This window comes from Mustela nigripes, chromosome 2, assembly GCF_022355385.1.
Source record: "Mustela nigripes isolate SB6536 chromosome 2, MUSNIG.SB6536, whole genome shotgun sequence".
In the NCBI taxonomy this organism is placed as follows: Eukaryota; Metazoa; Chordata; class Mammalia; order Carnivora; family Mustelidae; genus Mustela; species Mustela nigripes.
In genome coordinates, this window is record NC_081558.1 from 59,835,875 (window position 1) to 59,856,461 (window position 20,587).

The 20,587-nt window shown below is 39.9% G+C and overlaps 2 protein-coding genes across 2 annotated transcripts in view; both read left to right on the forward strand.

The window, feature by feature from the left end:
- Positions 1 to 6,021, forward strand: part of ALDH1L1 (aldehyde dehydrogenase 1 family member L1) — a 113,098-nt gene extending 107,077 nt beyond the window's left edge. Inside the window, exon 17 of the mRNA XM_059388304.1 lies at positions 6,017 to 6,021. Coding sequence (XP_059244287.1) covers positions 6,017 to 6,021 — 5 coding nt within the window. The remainder of the gene's footprint in view (positions 1 to 6,016) is intronic.
- A 5,162-nt stretch (positions 6,022 to 11,183) lies between these two features.
- The window catches only part of SLC41A3 (solute carrier family 41 member 3), a 59,950-nt gene continuing 50,546 nt past the window's right edge, over positions 11,184 to 20,587 (forward strand). The window contains exon 1 of the mRNA XM_059388305.1: positions 11,184 to 11,204. Coding sequence (XP_059244288.1) covers positions 11,184 to 11,204 — 21 coding nt within the window. The remainder of the gene's footprint in view (positions 11,205 to 20,587) is intronic.

The window sequence follows — 20,587 nt, forward strand, 5'->3', positions numbered from 1 at the left end:
AGAAATACAGAGACAATCTACAGAAAGAAAGACTTCAAACGTAACTCGATGTCAATAAAAATAAATATCAATATTCACTCTCAATGTGATTGGCCTAAATGCACCCATAAAACGGCACAGGGTTGCAGCTTGGATAAAATGACAGGACCCATCCATATGTTGTCTACAAGAGACCCATTTTGATCGTAAAGACACACCCAGACTGAAAGTGAAGGGATGGAGAAGCATCTTTCACGCCAGTGGGCCTCAAAAGAAGGCTGGGGTAGCAGTTCTTATATCAGATAAATTAGATTTTAAACTAGAGACTGTGGTCAGAGATACAGAAGGTCACTATATAATTCTTAAAGGGACTATCCACCAAGATGATCTAACAATTGTAAATACCTATGCCCCCAATATGGGAGAAGCCAATTACATAAGAAAAGTTAATCAAGATAAAGAGTCATATTAATATGAATACCTTAATAGGAGGGGATCTTAACACGCCTCTCAGTAATAGATCATCCAAGCAGAAAAATCAATAAAGAAACAAGAGCATTGAATGATGCATTGGACCAGCCAGACCTCATAGATAGTATACAGAACATTTCACCCTAAAACAACAGAATACTCATTCTCCTCAAGTGCACGTGGAAGCTTCTCCGGAATAGACCACATACTGGGTCACAAATCAGGACTCAACCTATACCAAAAGACTGACATTATTCCCTCCATATTCTCGGATCACAATGCTTTGAAACTGGAGCTAAATCACAAGGAAAACTTCGGAAGGAGCTCAAACACCTGGAAGCTAAAGATCCCCTTGATTAAGAATGCTTGGATCAACCAGGAGATCAAAGAAGAACTGAAACAATCCATGAAAACCAATGAGAATGAAGACACTTCGGTCCAAAACCTGTGGGATACAGCAAAGGCAGTCCTAAGGTGGGGAATACATAGCCATCTAAGCCTCCCTCAAAAAAATGGAAAAACCCAGAACTGGAAAATCAACAACAAATCAAATCAAATCCACACATAAGAAGGGAAATCATCAAGATTAGAGATGAGATCAATGAGGTAGAAACCAGATATTTGCAAATGACAGTACAGACGAAAGGTTGATATCCAGGATCTATAATGAACTCCTCAAACTCAACACACACAAAAGAGGCAAACATAGCAAAAAATGGGAAGAAGATATGAACAGACACTTAACCCATCAAGACATACAAATGGCTATCAGACACATGAAAAAATGTTCATCATCACTAGTCATCAGGGAGATTCAAATTAAAACCACATTGAGATATCACCTTACACCAGTTAGAATGGCCAAAATTAACAAAACAGGAAACAACATGTGTTGGAGAGGATGTGGAGAAAGGGGAACCCTCTTCCACTGTTGGTGGGAATGCAAGTTGGTACAGCCTCTTTGGAGAACAGTTTGGAGATTCCTCAAGAAATTAAAAATAGAAGTTCCCTATGACCCTGCCATTGCACTCCTGGGTATTTACCCCAAAGATACAGATGTAGTGAAAAGAAGGGCCATCTGTACCCCAATGTTTATAGCAGCAATGGCCACGGTCGCCAAACTGTGGAAAGAACCAAGATGCCCTTCAACGGATGAATGGATAAGGAAGATGTGGTCCATATACACTATGGAGTATTATGCCTCCATCAGAAAGGGTGAATACCCAACTTTTGTAGCAACATGGATGGGACTGGAAGAGATTCTGCTGAGTGAAATCAGTCAAGCAGAGAGAGTCAATTATCATATGCCTTCACTTATTTGTGGAGCATAACAAAAAGCATGGAGGACATGGGGGGTTAGAGAGAAGGGGGTTGGGGTAAATTGGAAGGGGAGGTGAATCATGAGAGACTATGGACTCTGAAAAACAATCTGAGGGGTTTGAAGTGGCGGGGGAGTAGGAAGTCGGGGTACCAGGTGGTGGGTATTATAGAGGGCACGGATTGCATCAAGCACTGGGTGTGGTGAAAAAATAATGAATACTGTTTTTCGGAAAATAAATTAAAAAAAGAAAGAAAGAAACCAGAGATACAGTAGAACTTATCAATGAAACTAGAAGCTGTTTTTTTGAAAGAATCAATAGATCGATAAACCATTGGCCACACTAATCCAAAAGAAAAGAGAGAAATCCCAAATTCATAAAATTATGAATGAAAAGGGAGAGATAACAACGAACACCAAGGAAGTAGAAACGATTATCAGAAGTTATTATCAACAGTTATAGGCCAATAAGCTTAGCTACCTAAATGAAATGGATGTATTCCTGGAAAACTATAAACTCCCAAAATTGAACCAGGAAGAAATCGACAACCTGAATAGACAGATATCTAGTAATGAGATGAAGCAGTGATCAAAAACCTCCCAATAAACAAGAGCCCATGACCTGACGGATTCCCTGGGGAATTCTACCAAACTTACAAAGAAGAAATAACACCTATTCTCCTGAAGCTGTTTCAAAAAATTGAAGCAGAAGGAAAACTTCCAGACTCTTTCTGAGAAGCCAGCATTACTCTGATCCCCAAACCAGGCAACGACCCTACCAAAAAGGAGAATTTCAGACCAATATCACTGATGAATATGGATGCTAAGATTCTCAACAAGATCCTAGCAATCAGGATCCAACAGCACATTAAAAAGATTATCCACCATGACCAGGTGGGATTCATCCCTGGGCTACAAGGATGGTTCAACATTCCCAAATCAATCAATGTGATAGAACAAATCAATAAGAGAAAAGAGAAGAACCCCATGGTCCTCTCAGCTGATGCAGAAAAAGCATTTGACAATATCCAGCATCCGTTCCTGACTAAAATGCTTCAAAGTATAGGGATAGAGGGAACATTCCTGAACCTCATCAAATCTATCTATGAAAGACCCACAGCAAATATCATCCTCAATGGGAAAATGCTTGCAGCCTTCCCATTGAGATCAGGAAAGTCAAGGATGCCCACTCTCTCCACTCTTGTTCAACATAGTACTAGAAGTCCTAGCAACAGCAATCAGACAACAAAGAGAAATAAAAGGTACCCAAATTGGCAGTGAAGAAGTCAAACTCTCTCTCTTCACTGACGACATGATTCTTTATATGGAAATCCAAAAGACTCCACCCTCAAATTAATAGAATTCATACAGAAATTCAGTAACGTGGCAGGATACAATGTCAATGTACAGAAATCAGTGGCTTTTTTATACACTAACAATGAAAATACAAAAAGGGAAATTAGAGAATTGATTCCATTTACTATAGCACCAAGAACCATAAGATACCTCGGAATAAACCTAACCAAAGAGGTGAAGAAACTGTACTCGAGGAACTACAGAACACTCATGAAAGAAATTGAAGAAGACACAAAAAGACAGAAGACCATTCCATGCTCTTGGATTGATATAATAAACATTGTTAAACATCTATACTGCCTACGGCAATCTATACTTTTAATGCCATTCCGATCAAAATTCCACGGTATTTTTCTAAGAGTGAGAGCAAATAATACAAAAATTTGTATGGAATCAGAAGAGACCCCAGATCACTAAGGAAATGTTCAAAAACAAAAATAAAACTGGGGACATCACATTACCTGACTTCAAGCCTTACTACAAAGCTGTGATCACCAAGACAGCATGGTACTGGCATAAAAACAGACACATAGACCAGTGGAACAGAGTAGAGAGCCCAGATATGGACCCTCCACTATATGGTCAATTAATCTTCTACAAAACAGGAAAAAATATACAGTCGAAAAAAACAGTTTCTTCAATAAATTGTGCTCGGAAACTTGACAGCTATATGTAGAAGAATGAAACTTGACCATTCTCTTACACCGTACACAAAGATAAACTCGAAATGGATAGTAGACGTCAATGTGAGACAGGAATCCATCAGAATCCTAGAGGAGAACATAGGCAGTAATGTCTTCGATATCCGCCACAGCATCTTCTTTCAAGATATGCCTCCAAAGTCAAAGGAAACAAAAGCGAAGATGAACTTTTGGGACTTCATCAAGATCAAAGGTTTCTGCACAGCAAAGGAAACAGTAAAGAAAACAAAGAGGCAACCCACGGAATGGGAGAAGGTATTTGCAAATGACATTACAGACAAAAGGCTGATATCCAGGATCTATAAAGAACTCATGAAACTAAACACACACAAAACACAATCATATTAAAAAATGGGCAGAAGATATGAACAGACACTTCTCCAATGAAGACATTCAAATGGCTATCAAACACATGAAAAAATGTTCATCTTCACTAGCCATAAGGGAGGTTCAAATCAAAACCACATTGAGATATCACCTTACACCAGTTAGAATGGCCAAAATTAGCAAGACAGGAGACAGCATGTGTTGGAGAGGATGTGGAGAAAGGGGAACCCTCCACTGTTGGTGGGAATGCAAGTTGGTGTAGCCTCTTTGGAGAATGGTGTGGAGATTCCTCAAGAAATTAAAAATAGAACTTCCCTATGACCCTGCAATTGCACTACTGGGTATTTACCCCACAGATACAGATGTAGAGTAAAGAAGGGCCATCTGTACCTCAGTGGTCATAGCAGCAATGACCACGGTCTCCAAACTGTGGAGAGAACCAAAATGCCCTTCAATGGATGAATGGATAAGGAAGATGTAGTCCATATACACTATGGAGTATTATGCCTCCATCAGAAAGCATGAATATCCAACTTTTGTAGCAACATGGAAGGGACTGGAAGAGATTCTGCTGCATGAAATAAGTCAAGCAGAGAGAGTCAATTATCATATAGTTTCACTTACTTGTGGAGCATAACAAATAGCATGGAGGACAAGGGGAAATGGAGAGGAGGAGGGAGTTGAGCGAAATTGGAAGGGGAGGTGTACCATGAGAGACTAAGGACTCTGAAAAACAATCCAAGGGTTTTGAAGGGGTGGGGGGTGGGAGGAAGGGGGAACCAGGTGGTGGGTGTTAGGGAGTGCACAGATTGCATGGAGCACTGGGTGTGGTACAAAAACAATTAATACTGTTATGCTGAAAATAAATAAAAAAAATTTTTAAATAGTTTGAAAAAAAATAAAATTAATTCTGCCAATATGTATCTTTTTATTGTGGAGTTTAATCCATTTACATTTAAGTAATTATGTATAAGTAAGTATATTACCATTTTGTTGTTTTCTGTATGTCTTACAGCTTTTTTGACCCTTATTTCCTTCCTTTGTGTTTAGTTGATTTCTTGTAGTGATACATTTAGATTCTCTTGTAATTTCTTTCGTTTATATTCTATAGATATTTTCTTTGTGGTTACCATAGGGATTACATATAACATCCTGAAATTACAGCAATGTATTTTAAACTGATAATCATTTCAATCACGTTAAAAAATACATTTCTTTATAACTCTGCCCCCAGCTCCCCTGATTTATTGTTACTGATGTCACAAATATATTTTTTTAAATTTGAGTACCCATTAATGTAGATCTATTTTTATTGTTACGATTTTGCCTTTTAAATTCTATGAAAGAATAAAAAATGGAGTTACAAACCAACATTAAAATAAAACACACTTTGTATCTTTCCAAATATTTACCTGTAGGATAATTTTATATTTTCATACAGCTTTGATTTTTTGTCTTGTGTCCTATCATTTTAATCTGAGGGGCCCATTTTAGCATGTCTAATATCATGCCATTTTTTGTAAAGGTTTTATTTATTTCTTTGACAGACAGGGATCACAAGTAGGCAGAGAGCCAGGCAGAGAGAGAGAGGGAAGCAGGCTCCCCACTGAGCAGAGTCTGATTCAGGGCTTGATCCCAGGACCCTGAGATCATGACCTGAGCCAAAGGCAGAGGCTTAACCCCCTGAGCCAGCCAGGTGCCCTAATATCCTGTCATTTTAACCTGTATAGCTTTTCTAGCATCTTACTGTATTAACTGGAAGGGTTTCTTTTAAGGCAGGTCTAGCAGTATTTAACTCTCCGTCGACATTTGTTTATCTAGATATGTGGAACTTTATCCCCTTTTTCTTTTTCATTTTTTCTAGGATAGTTCTGCTGTTTCTAGAATTTTTTAATTTTTTTCTCCTAGCACTTTAAATATATTATCCCATTACCTTCTGTCCTGCAAGATTTCTGCAAGAAAGATGATAATCTTATGAAAATCCCTTGTATGTTTAGTCTTTTGAAGATTTTATTTATTCATTTGAGAAAGAACCTCCAAGATTCTCTCTTTGAGAGAATCTCCAAGCAGACTCCCTGCTGAGTATGACCCCTCCCCCCATGTGCGGCTCCACTCATGACCCTGAGATTATGACCTGAGCCAAAATCAAACGTCATATACTTAACTGACTGAGCCACCCAGGCACCCCAAAGATCCCTTGTTTGTAATGTTTCTTTTCTCTTGTAGCTTTCAAAATTTTCTTTTTCTTTGACTTTCATTATAATGTTTCTTGGTGTAGGCCTCCTTGGGTTTGTCCTGTTTGGGTTTTTTGGCCTTTTTATATTTTATATATATGTATTTCATAAAATTTGCAAATATTTGGCCATTCTTCAGATAGGCACTCTGACCCATTTTGTCTCTCTTCCCTTTCTGCTATACACATTAGATGGATGAATGGATGGATGGATAGATAGATCTGATTGATGGTGCCTCATAAATCCAGTAGACTCTGTTCCCTTTTCTGCATTCTTTTTTTTTGTTATTGTTTCTCAAACTTGTTGAATTTAAATGTTTGAGTCTGCTTTGGTGAATTCTTCAATTTAGTGATTGTATTTTCCAGCTGCAGTATTTCTATTTGGTTCCTGTGTTAATAATTGCTCTTTGTAGATGTTCTCATTTTGTTCATACATATCTTCCTAATTCCCTTTAGATCTCTATTTCCTCCTTTAGTTTATTGAGCATGTTTAATGCAGTTGTTTTAAAGGCTTTCTCAGGTAAGTCCAAATCTTTTGTTCCTTTAGAGCTAGTTTCTGAAGACTTATTTTGTTCCTTTGAATGAACCACTTTTCCTTGTTTCTTTGTCTGCCTTGTCATCTTTTGTCCAAAAAAAAAAAAAAAAAGGCATTTAAGAAAATAGCCACCTCTCCCAATCCTTGAAGACTAGCTCTGTGAAGGTGAAGACCTTCACCACTCAGTCTGGCGTGAAGGCTTAAAGTCTTTTCAGGACTTTTCAGGACATATGACTACCCTGGGCCTGTGTATGTGCTTTTTTTCCTCCCCAACCCACTTCAACACATAGGGGTGCTATTAAGTGTCTTAATTAACCTAAAAAGCCCAGCCCTGCTTCTCCTTTGGAGCCGTAGATGTTTTATTGTATTCCTCTGACCATATCCTTGTTCAAGGCATACATGGGCCTACAATTCCCTGTAGCTGTACTATATCCAGCTGTACTGGTATCCAGACTATGCTACCTTCCTCTTTCTGATCTCCAAATCAGGAAAAAGAGAAACCAGTCCCTCAGGTAGCCAGGATCATGCAGGCTGTTCCCCTATTTTCCTTATGTCCTGAGAGAGGAACCAAACACTGCACTACTTTGTACAGAGGAGGGAGTGGAGCAAGGATAAGCAAAAACACTGCAATTTTCTACTATTTTGAGTGTGGGTTTTTCTTCGTTGAGCGTTCAGTTGGTTTTACAGATCTGTGACTGGTGTCAAGAACTCTCACAAAGCTGTTTTGGTCAGTTGTTTACTGGGTGTTTTAACTGGAGGAAGAAGGCCTGGAGCTTCCTAGTCTTCCATCTTCCTGATACCACTCTCTCTCTCTCTCTCTGTTCTGTTCAATTTAATTTTTGGTTTGCATTAGTGTGTCTTCTCATAATCATTTCAGGTAAGATTTGTTGGAAGTAAACTTTTTGGACGTTTATAGTATGACAATGCTTTATTTTATCCTCATATTTGAATTCCATCCTGGTTACCCGGAGAATTCATTGTTCACAATTATTTTTCTTTGGTACTGAGGCACATTTTCAGTGTCTTTTTGTGCGCAGTGTTACTGATCGAAGCCTTATTACTTTTTTCTTTTTTTTTCTTTATTCCTTTTTTTATTTAGAATTATTATTTATTTTTTAAATTTCTTTTCAGTGTTCCAGAATTCATTCTTTACCCACCACACACAATGCTCCATGAAATATGTGCCCTCCACAATACCCAACACCAGGCTCACCCAACTTCCCACCCTGCTCCCCTCCAAAACCCTCAGTTACTTGGACAGAGTCCATAGTCTCTCGTGGTTCGTATCTCCCTCCAGTTTCCCCCAACTCCCTTCTCTTCATTTCCACTTGACCTCCATGTTATTCCTTATACTGCACAAATAAGCAGTAAAAAGGAATAACATGGAGGTCAGGTGGAAACCATATGATACTTGACTCTCTCTGCTTGACTTATTTCACCCAGCATAATCTCTTCCAGTCCCGTCCAGGTTGCTACAAAAGTTGGGTGCTCATCCTTTCTGATGGAGGCATAATACTCCATAGTATATATGGACCACATCTTTATTATCTCTTCGTGCTTTGAAGGGCATCTTGGTTCTTTCCACAGTTTGGCGACCATGGCCATTGCTGCTATGAACATTGAGGTACAGATGGCCCTTCTTTTCACTACATCTGTATAGTTCGTGTAACTACCCAGTAGTGCATTTCCAGGGTCATAGGGAAGCTCTATTATCAATTACATAAGGAATCTCCACACTGTTTTCCAAAATGGCTGCACTGACTGGCATTCCCACCAGCAGTGTAAGAGGGTTTCCCTTTGTCCACATCCTCTCCAACACACGTTGTTTCCTATCTTGTTAATTTTGGCCATTCTAACTAGAGTCAGGGGGTATCTCAATGTGGTTTAATTTGAATCTCCCTGATAGCTTGTGATGATGAACATTTTTTCAGTGTCTGATAGCCATTTGAATGTCTTCATTGGAGAAGTGTCTGTCCATATCTTCTGTCCATTTTTTGATATGATTGTCTGTTTTGTGTGTGTTGAGTTTGAGAAGTTCTTCATAGATCCTGGATATCAGCCCTTTATCTGTACTGTCATTTGCGAATATCTTCTCCCATTCCGTGGGTTGCCTCTTTGTTTTGTTGACTGTTTCCTTTGCTGTGAAGAAGGTTTTTTTTTTTTAATTTTTTATTTTTTATAAACATATATTTTTATCCCCAGGGGTACAGGTCTGTGAATCACCAGGTTTACACACTTGTGAAGAAGGTTTTGAACTTGATAAAGTCCCAAAAGTTCATTTTTGCCTTTGTTTCATTTGCTTTGGAGACATATCTTGAAAGAAATTGCTGTGGCCGCTTCTTGTGGCCATCTCCAAAGGCAAAGGAAACAAAAGGGAAAATAAACTTTTGGGACTTCATCAAAATCAAAAGCTTCTGCATAGCAAAGGAAACAGTCAAAAAAAACAAAGTGGCAACCCACTGAATGGGAGAAGATATTTGCAAATGACAGTACAGACAAAAGGTTGATATCCAGGATCTATAATGAACTCCTCAAACTCAACACACACAAAACAGACAATCATATCAAAAAATGGGCAGAAGATTTGAAGACACTTCTCCAATGAAGACATAAAAATGGCTACCAGACACACGAAAAAATGTTCATCACTAGCCATCAGGGAGATTCAAATTAAAACCACATTGAGATATCACCTTACACCAGTTAGAATGGCCAAAATTAGCAAGACAGGAAACAACATGTGTTGGAGGGGATGTGGAGAAAGGGGAACCCTCCTACACTGTTGGTGGGAACGCAAGTTGGTGCAGCCTCTTTGGAGAACAGTGTGGAGATTCCTCAAGAAATTAAAAATAGAACTTCCCTATGACCCTGCCATTGCACTCCTGGGTATTTACCCCAAGGATACAGATGTAGTGAAAAGAAGGGCCATCTGTACCCCAATGTTTATAGCAGCAATGGCCACGGTCGCCAAACTGTGGAAAGAACCAAGATGTTCTTCAATGGACGAATGGATAAGGAAGATGTGGTCCATATACACTATGGAGTATTATGCCTCCATCAGAAAGGGTGAATACCCAACTTTTGTAGCAACATGGATGGGACTGGAAGAGATTCTGCTGAGTGAAATATGTCAAGCAGAGAGAGTCAATTATCAGATGGTTTCACTTATTTGTGGAGCATAACAAATAGCTTGGAGGACATGGGGAGTTAGAGAGGAGAAGGGAGTTGGGGGAAATTGGAAGGGGAGGTGAACCAGGAGAGACTATGGACTCTGAAAAACAATCTGAGGGGTTTGAATTGGCGGGTGGGTGGGAGGTTGGGGTACCAGGTGGTGGGTACTATGGAGGGCACCGATTGCATGGAGCTCTGAGTGTGGTGAAAAAATAATGATACTGTTATGCTGAAAATAAATAAATGAAAAAAAAATAAATCAATTTAATAAAGAAAATAAATTTTAAAAAATTAAAAGGTTATTATGGAATTTGTCATACTCAACCTCTCATTGTGATGATAAATAGGTTAAAAAGTAATAAAAATTTAAAAAGAACGAGAATAGTGTGAATGAATAAAAAATAAAGTTGTTTTTATGAAGTATACAGGTTTTAGGGCTACTGGGAGCTTAATATCTTCTTTTCCCCCTGATATTTGGGTCTTACATTTTGGTAGGATCCTCTTGTGGTTGCCCCCCCCCCTTTTCTTGGCTGGCTTTCTGGGGTAGGGTCCTGCCTTGTGTTTTTTCAGGCAGTCTTGCTAGGGTTGAGTCCTCCTGCCCCCTATCAAGGGGCTGGGCTTGAGGAAACCTGTTTTTCAGGCTTTTATTCTCTGGAGATTTTTTATTATTTTTATTTTTTCCCTACCCTTTTTGGCGTTTGATGGTTCTTCAGAGGTTTAAAGGAAAGCATACTGCACCCAGACCTCTGTCTCAGAGAGAAGCCTCAGTCTGTTCCCCTCTGGGTGTTCCAGAGCACATAAACTCCCCCTCTGCCACCTCTCACCAGCAGAGCACATCCCCAGCCACAGTTTCAGGGGTTGCAGGAGCTCCCACTTGTACCCCAGTGCTTCTAAAACTGGCAGCCGTCTTAGTCCAGAAAGCTGGTTTCCAATGGCTGCCTTTGCTGCAGCTGTCTGAGCAGGTTCAGACTGCTGGAGAGATCCCAGTCAGAGATAGTATGGTGAAATTTTCCCGTCCGCAGGGGCTGGGAATGTCAGACTCTTGCCAGACTCTTGCCATTCTCTCTCTAGAGAGCACTGGCTAGTGCCCCCATGGACCTATCTCAGGGGAAGGTGTGTAGCGGGACTCAGACCCCACGTGCGCAGCATGTTTGCAGAATGCAGAAGACTGTGGTTCTAAAGAGCACTGGCTGGTGTCCACACCACATGCTCTCATGGGCGCTGGTGGCTCAGGGACGATGGCCTGGATGCTTAGCCCCACTCTCTCTGGCAGGGTGCCAGCCATGGCCATCCTGGGTTTGTGGGCGTATGCCCATGCCCCTAACTGCCTGATTCCACCAATTTCCCCTTAAGATCTTTTGCTCATTTTGAGTGCTTTTAACCAGACTCCAGGTTAATGCTCATTCCCAATCAAAGGGCACTCTTGTGTTGGGGTATTACTTTCCAATGGGTTGCTTCTTCTGGCTCCCTTCCCCTTTTGGGAACTGCTTTACCTGTCCCCTGGTGTCTTCTGCCTCCATAGAGATACAGAAGTGTATAATCCTACATCTCAGACTGATTTCATGTGTGTTCAGGATGATCTGGTAGATAATCATCTCACATCAGGGGACCAGTTGAAACAGCATCTCCTGCTTCTCCTCCATCTTACCTCTGAAGCCTTATTACTTTTTTAAGATTTTATTTACCTATTTGAGAAAGAGAAAGAGAGAGAGAGGCCACAAGACAGAGGGAGAGGCAGAGGGTAAAAGCAGCCTCCCTGCTGAGCAGGGAGCCCAATGTGGGGATTGATCACAGAACCCTGTGATCATGACCTGAGTTGAAGGCAGATGCTTGACTTACTGAACCATTTACTCACCCCCCTCATTACTTCCTTAAATTTTAAAAAAAATTTTAGTAACCTTAGATCAAGAGTCACCACTCTTCTGACTGAGACAGTTAGGTGCCCCCTAGAATCCTTATTACTTATAGAGTCTAATTTCTTTTGGATAATCTATTTATCTTTCCATGTCTTGTGGGGATATTTCTCTTTATTATCTGTGTTCACTATGATGTCTCTGGCATGGAACTTTTCTTGTTGTCTTGTATGTATCTTAGATTTTCCTATCTAAAGAGATATGTCTATCTTGGAAATCTTTTTGTTGTTGCTGCTGCTATTTGTAATATTTTGATATTCATTCATTCTTCCTGCCACCCCATATAACTACTATTAGCTACACAGGGCAGCTTCTGAGTGTCCCTTCTGAGTTCGTTAACTGTCTTTTCACATTTTCCATATCTCTATCTAGTTTGGGAGAATATTTCTGCTTGATGTGTCATATCACTAAATCACTTTTCATTTCTCTCTATGTGCACTATGCTGTTGAGTTTATCTAACAAAGAGCTTTTGTTTTAAATTCTCTCTCTTTTAAATTCAAAGTTCAGTTTTGTGCTTTCTGGAATTTCAGGTTGTCTTCCTACTTATGGAAGCACCATTCTCTCACATCTCTTAATTTGCTTATTCAGTTTCCTCTTTTGACTCAGTTTCTTCATATTTTTGTGCTTCCATTGGCTGAGTTTGATGGTCTCTTTCATGATTTTGGTTTGCCTTTAGTGAACAGTGATTCTTGGTTGGTTGGATGTCGTTTTATTTTAGCTCTCCTCTTACTCTGTGAATGCTGTTCTTAGAGCAGAAGACCTCTGGTGATTGGGGGGAGGGTCAAAATGAGTTGCCTAGAAGTATGCGCCAGTAACTGGGCTTATGGATCTGGGGGCTCTGTGTCAGTCGGTCAGTAGACTCTCTGGGCACTTCCTTGTGTTTATAACCCCAACACACTCACTAGTTCTCCTTAGAGCCAGGTAGCCAGGTTCTCATTGTTGGTATACAGGGAAGAGGCCAACCCTCCTTGAAGTTGCTGTTTCCCTTTCCTTTTCTTTTTCAACTCTACCCCACACCAGCGTGGAGCCCAGCATGGGGCCTGAACTCATGACTCTCAGACCAAGACCTAAGTTGAGGTCGTGTCAGATGGTTAAACAGCTGAGTGACCCAGGTGCCCTGCTGCTCTACTTTCTGAACCAAATACCCTTCCAGTTTTCCCAGATTCCCTTCTCCCATCACCCCTAAAGCCCCCTCTGCTTTGTGCAGTAGAACTTTCCCGCTTTCACTTTTGGCCTTGGTTTGGCCTACCAACCTAACTACTCTTATTTTCCAACTTTCTTGTCCATTTTAAAAACTATCTCTTCAGTGCTATAATCAATCCTATGATCCTGGATTGGACTCAAAGATATCAATATGAACTCCTGTTCATTATAATACATATGCAGATAAATACAACAATAAATATGGGTATGTGTGGATACATAGGTTAGCATACATACATACATTTCCTAGCTTCATTCACTAGAAGAAGCACCTAGCAACACCTAGCTCATCTTCTGTCCACATCTTGGTTTCTGATACCATTCTTCAGTAAAAGGAGCCAGTCTTGGGAAAATGACTCATTCTAGAATGGGGGTGGGAAATAGTAAATACAAGATGTGCCTGAGGTATCTGATACTGCCAGAAAGTAAGAAAGTACTTAATGGCATGTGGGTGCATTTCAGAAAGAAGCTTAAACCAACCTGAATGAGCTTCCAGTGCCCACAGTCGGAACAAAATAAGTAAAATAGTTTTATTACCTCAAGAATAAAATACATACCCATGAGTCTAATCATACCATATAAGTAAATGATTAAGTCAATAAATAAATGTGGAGAAGTGACAACTCTATATAAGAGAAACATTTAAAGTCAATAAGTGTAGAAAGGAGACAAGATGGTGGAGAAGTAGGAGGTGCCGTTTCAACCTGACCCCTAAAGTGAGCTGATTACCTACCAAAGAACTCTGATCACCCATGAAATCAGCCTGAGATTAGAATTATACACTTCTGGATCTCTAAGGGGGCAGAAGACGCCAGTGGGCAGCATTCCACAGTGCACCTTGCCTGCACCATGGTTGATACATTCAGCTACACATCCATTCAGCCATCTCTCACCAAAATGACTAGGAGGAGTAATGCCCAACAGAGTAAAGTTCAGAGACTGGGCCCTCTCCATCAGAGCTATTGGATATGGACATAGGCAGTATGTCAGAAAGGGAATTCAGGCTAACAATTATCCAGACAATAGCTAGGTTGGAGAAAACCATTAATGACAAAATGGAATTGATTAAGGCAGAAGTGAAACCACCAGGGATGATGTTAACAATGCTCTCAATGAGTTCCAATCTAATCTAAATTCTCTAAAAGCTAGGGTAACTGAGGCAGAAGACAGAATTGGTGATCTGCAGGACAAACAGAGAAAAGGATCAGGAGGAAGCCTGGAACAAACAGCTTAGAAGCCATGAAAACAGAAATAGGGAAATAAATGATGCCTTGAAGTGTTCCAACGTCAGAATTATTGGAATCCCTGAGGGGGAGGAGAAAGAAAGAAGACTAGAGAAGATAGTTGAACAAATTTTCCATGAAAATTTTCCCACTCTGGGGAATGGAACCAGGGTTCATGTACTAGAGGCAGAAAGGTCTACCCCCAAGTATCACCTTCGAGATACCTGAAGGTGAAGATGATGAATCATAATTGTAGATAGGAGCTCTTGAAAGTGGCTAGGGTGAAGAAATTCCTTGTGTACAGAGGAAGGCCTATTAGAATAACGTCAAGCCAGAAAGGGCTGGCAAGACATATTCAGGGCACAAAATGAGAAGAACATGCAATGAAAAATACTTTATCCAGTAAGACTGACATTCAAAATGGATGGAGAGTTAAAAGAGCTTCCAAGACTGGCAGGGTTTAAGAGTATGTGAACACCAAGCTGACACTGCAGGAAATACTAAGGGGGGTTCTATAAAAGTGGGAAAAAACTAAGAGTATCATTGAACAGAAATTTATGGAGACAATCTATAGAAACAAAGCCTTCACAGGTAACACGATGTCAATAAAAACATAATAATCACTCTCAATGTGAATGCCTTAAATGTGCCCATAAAATTACACAGGGTTGTATATTGGATAAAACAAAAGGACCCATCCATATGTTGTCTACAAGAGGCCCATTTTGAACCTAATGATACATCCAAAGTAAAAGTTAAGGGATAGAGAAGCATCTTTCATGTCAATGGGTGTCAAAAGGAGGCTAGAGTAGCGATTCTCATATCAGATAAATTAGATTTTAAACTAAAGACTGTAGTCAGAGATAAAGAAGGACACTACATCATTCTTAAAGGATTATCCACCAAGAAGATCTAACAATTGTAAATATTTATGCCCCCAATATGGGAGCAGCCAACTATATAAGACAACTGTTAATGAAAATAAAGACTCATATTTATATGAATACATTAATAATAGGATATCTTAACACTCCACTCTCAGTAATGGACAGATTATCCAAGCAGAAAATCAATGAAGAAACAAGAGCATTGAATGACACATTGAACCAGATGGACCTTATAGATATACACAGAACATTCCACCATAAAACAACAAAATACTCATTCTTCTTGAGTGCACATGGAACCTTCTCCAGAATAGACAACATACTGGGTCACAAATCAGGGCTCAACTGATACCAAAAGACTGAGATTATTCCCTGTATATTCTCAGATCACAATGCTTTGAAAGTGGAACTCAAAAGGAAAAGTTTGGAAGGAATGCAAACAACTGGAAGCTAAAGAACACCTTGCTTAGAAATGCCTGGATCAACCAGGCAATCAAAGAACTTAAACAATTCATGGAAACCCATGAGAATGAAGACACTTCAGTCCAGAACCTATGGGATACAGCAACAGCCGTCCTAAGTACATAGCCATCCAAGCTGCCCTAAAAAAAAAAAAAAAAAAAAAAAAAAAAAAAAAAAAAAAAAAAAAAAACTGAAAAATCCAGACTACACCAGCTGTCTTTACGCCTTAAAGAACTGGAGAACAAACAACAAATTAAGGCAACCTGACACACAAGAAGGGAAATAATCAAGATTAGAGCTGAGATCAATGAGATAGAAACTAGAGGTAGAGAAAACACATCAATGAAATGAGAAGCTGGTTTTTTGAAAGAATCAATAAGATCAATAAAGCATTGGCCAAACTAATCCAAAAGAAAAGAGAGAAGGCCCAAATTAATAAAATTATGAATGAAAAGGGAGAGATCACAACTAACACCAAGGAAATAGAAACAATCATCAGAAATTATTATCAACAGGGGTGCATGATCTCAGGGTCCTGGGATCAAGTCCCGCATCAGGCTCTCTGCTCAGCGGGGAGCCTGCTTCCCTCTCTCTCTCTCTGCCTGCCTCTCGGTCTGCTTGTGATCTCTCTGTGTCAAATAAATAAATAAAATCTTTAAAAAAAAGAAATTATTATCAACAGTCATATGCCAATAAATTAAGTGACCTAGATGAAATGGGTACATTCTGGAAAACTATAAACTTCCAAAATTGAACCAGGAAGAAATTGACAACCTGAATAGACTGATATCTAGTAACGAGATTGAATTTACACCAAAAACCTCCCAAAAAACAAGAGCCCAGGACCTGATGGATTCCCTGGGGAATTCTAACAAACTTTCAAAGAAATAATCCCTGTTCTCCTAAAGCTATCTCAAAAAATTGAATTAGAAGGCAAACTTCCAGACTCTTTATGAAGCCAGCATTACCCTAATCCCCAAACCAGGGAACAACCCCACCAAAAAGGAGAATTTCAGACCAATTTCCCTGATGAATATGGATGCTAAGATTCTCACAAAGATCCTAGAAAATAGGATCCACAGCACATTAAAAAGATTATCCATCATGAGCAAGTGGGATTCATCCTTGGGTTTCAAGGATGGTTCAACATTTGCAAATCAATCAGTATGATAGACCAAATCAATAAGAAAAGGGAGAAGAACCACATGGTCCTCTCAATTGGTGTAGAAAAGCATTTGACAAGATACAGCTTCCGTTCCTGATTAAAATGCTTCAAAGTCTAGGGATAGAGGGAACATTCCTCAACTTCATGAAATCTATGAAAAACCCACGGTGAATATCATCCTCAATGGGATAAAGCTGACAGCCTTCCCGTTGAGATCAGAAACATGACAAGGATGCCCACTCTCACCACTCCTGTTCAACATAGTATTAGATGTCCTAGCAACAGCAATCAGACAACAAAGAGAAATAAAAGGTATTCAGACTGGCAATGAACAAGTCAAATTCTCCATTTTTGCAGATGACATGATACTTTATATGGAAAACCCAAAAGACTCCCACCCCAAACTACAAGAACTCATTCAGTAATTCAGTAATGTGGCAGGATACAAAAACAATGTACAGAAATCAGTTGCTTTCTTATACACTAACAATGAAAATACAGAAAGGGAAATTAGAGAATTGATTCCATTTACTATAGCACCAAGAACCATAAGATACCTGGGAATCAACCTAACCAAAGAAGTAAAGGATCTGTACTGGAGGAACTAGAGAACACTCATGAAAGAAATTGAAGAAGACACAAAAAGATGGAAGACCATTCCATGCTCATGGATCGGAAGAATAAACATTATTAAAATGTCTATACTGCCTAGAGCAATCTGTATTTTCAATGCCCTTCTCATCAAAATTCCACTGGCATTTTTCAAAGAGCTGGATCAAACATTTCTAAAATTTGGATGGAATCTGAGGAGACCCCAAATTGCTGATGAAATGTTGAAAAAGAAAAACAAAACTGGGGGCATCACATTGCCTGATTTCAAGCTTTACTACAAAGCTGTGATCACCAAGATAGCAGGGTACTAGCATAAGAACAGACAGACCACTGGAACAGAGTAGAGAGCCAGATATGGCCCCTCAACTCTATGGTCAAATCATCTTCGACAAAGCAGGAAAAAAATATACAATGCGAAAAAGACAGTCTCCTTCTTTTCTCTCCCATTGGTGGCTTTTGGCAGTTTTTGGAGGTTTAGAGGAAAGCAAACTGCACCCAGGCCTCCCTTTCAGAGAGAAGCCTCAGACTGGAAGGATTATGCTGAGTGAAATAAGTCAAGCAGAGAGATTCAATTATCATATGGTTTCATTTATTTGTGGAGCATAAGAAATAACACAGAGGACACGGGGAGATGGATAGGAGAAGGGAGTTGAGGGAAATTGGAGGGGGGAGATGAACCATAAAAGACTATGGACTTTGAAAAAATCAGGATTTTGAAGGGGCGGGGGGTGAGAAGTTGGGTAAGCCTGGTGGTGGGTATTATGGAGGGGACCTATTGCATGGAACACTGGGTGTGGTGCATAAACAATGAATTCTGATACACTGAAAAGAAACTAAAAAATGTTTAAAAATATATAATAAAAAAAGACAGTCTCTTCAATAAATGGTGCTGGGAAAATTGGACAGCTATGTGTAGAAGAATGAAACTCGACCATTCTCTTACACCATACACAAAGATAAACTTGAAATAGATAAAAGACCTTATCATTAGGCAGGAATCCATCAGAATCCTAGAGGAGAACATAGGCAGTAACCTCTTCGATATCAGCCACAGCAACTTCTTTCAAGATACGTCTCCAAAGGCAAAGGAAACAAAAGCGAAAATGAATTTTGGGAACTTCATCAAGATCAAAAGCTTCTGCACAGCAAAGGAAACAGTCAACAAAACAAAGAGGTAACCCACAGAATGGGAGAAGATATTTGCAAATGACAGTACAGTCAAAAGGCTGATATCCAGGATCTATCAAGAACTCAAACTCAACACACACAAAACAGATAATCATGTCAAAAAATGGGCAGAAGACATGAACAGACACTTCTCCAATGAAGACATACAAATGGCTATCATACACATAAAAAAAAATGTTCATCATCACTAGCCATTAGGGAGATTCAAATCAAAACCACACTGAGATACCACCTGACACCAGTTATAATGGCCAAAATTAACAAAACAGGAAACAACATGTGTTGGAGAGGATGTGGAGAAAGGGGAACCCTCTTACACTGTTGGTGGTAATGCAAGTTGGTGCAGCCACCTTGGAAAACAGTGTGGAGATTCCTCAAGAAATTAAAAATAGAGCTTCCCTTTGACCCTGCAATTGCACTACTAGGTATTTACCCCAAAGATACACATGTAGTGAAAGGAAGGGCCATCTGTACCCCAAAGTTCATACAGCAATGGCCATGGTCGTCAAACTGTTGAAAGAACCAAGATGCCCTTCAGCGGATGAATGGATAAGGAAGATGTGGTCCATATACAGTAAGGAGTATTATGCCTCCATCAGAAAGGGTGAATACCCAACTTTTGTATCAACACGGATGGGACTGAAGAGATTATGCTGAGTGAAATTAGTCAAGCAGAGAGAGTCAATTATCATATGGTTTCACTTATTTGTGGACCATAAGAAGTAACATTGGGAGATTGAGAGGAGAAGGGAGTTGGGAAAAATTGGAGGGGGAGATGAGCCATGAGAGACATTGGACTCTGAAAAACAATCTGGGGGTTGAAGGGGCAGGGTGTGGGAGTTTGGGTAGGCCTGGAGTTGGGTATTATGGAGGGCATGTATTGCATGGAGCACTGGTTGTGGTGCATAAACAATGAATTCTGGTACACTGAAAAGAAATTTAAAAAATAAGAAAAAACTTTTTTAATTTAATAAAATAAAACATAAATGCTTACACACTCTCCAAAATCCTATTTAATTCACATCCCATCTCTTTTCACATCTTCCTTCCCTGTGGTGCTCTTCCTCCCTCATCTCTATGAGGTTTTCAAGCTCTCCAGGCCTCCTTTCCTCCTCCAGCACCTCTTGGCATCACTCCCTTTCCTGTTCAGCCTCAGCTTGGAAATATAACATCTTGAGGAATGAATGCGTTTCTGATTCAACTCAGGAGTCTTGGGCCAATAGCACCCCTTACCTAGTGAGTACCAGGGTTTGAATTGGCTCATTGCTAGGAAACAGCAAACTGGTCCATTGAGTCTAGTGTAGTGGGAGACTGAGAGAGGAAACAAGCCTGTTGGCCTCACGTGTTTGGCCCATTGCAGGCTCTGTGGCTGTATTCTGCTCCACCTTAGTAGCTTGTCCCTGTGCACACCCCTAAGATGGGTATTAGTCTACCTTTATGAAAGAAGAGTCACCTGGGATGCAATGATGGTTCCATGCTGTGTCTGAGGTGTCCATCATGCTGAAAACAAGAATCCCCTTATTTGCTCTGAAAAGTAATTCCTTTTTTCCCCTTGGAGTTCAGAAACTTAATGAACTCAGAAGAAGCTAGGAAAATACATTTATCTGCACATTGAATTTTGCTGGCAAGTGCTGTGAAGTTAGGAGCTGACTACCATTTTAAAGGAGAAACTTGTATTTCAGATCTTGTTTTTTATCCTATTGAAGGACCTAAGCATTTCTTAAACAGGATGATTTACAGAGGTCATGTTGGGTGGTTAGTGGTCATCTGAGATGTAACTTGCTGGAGGGGAGAGAAGGGAATTGTAGGTGGCTGAAGACCTAGCTGAGGGCACAATACAGC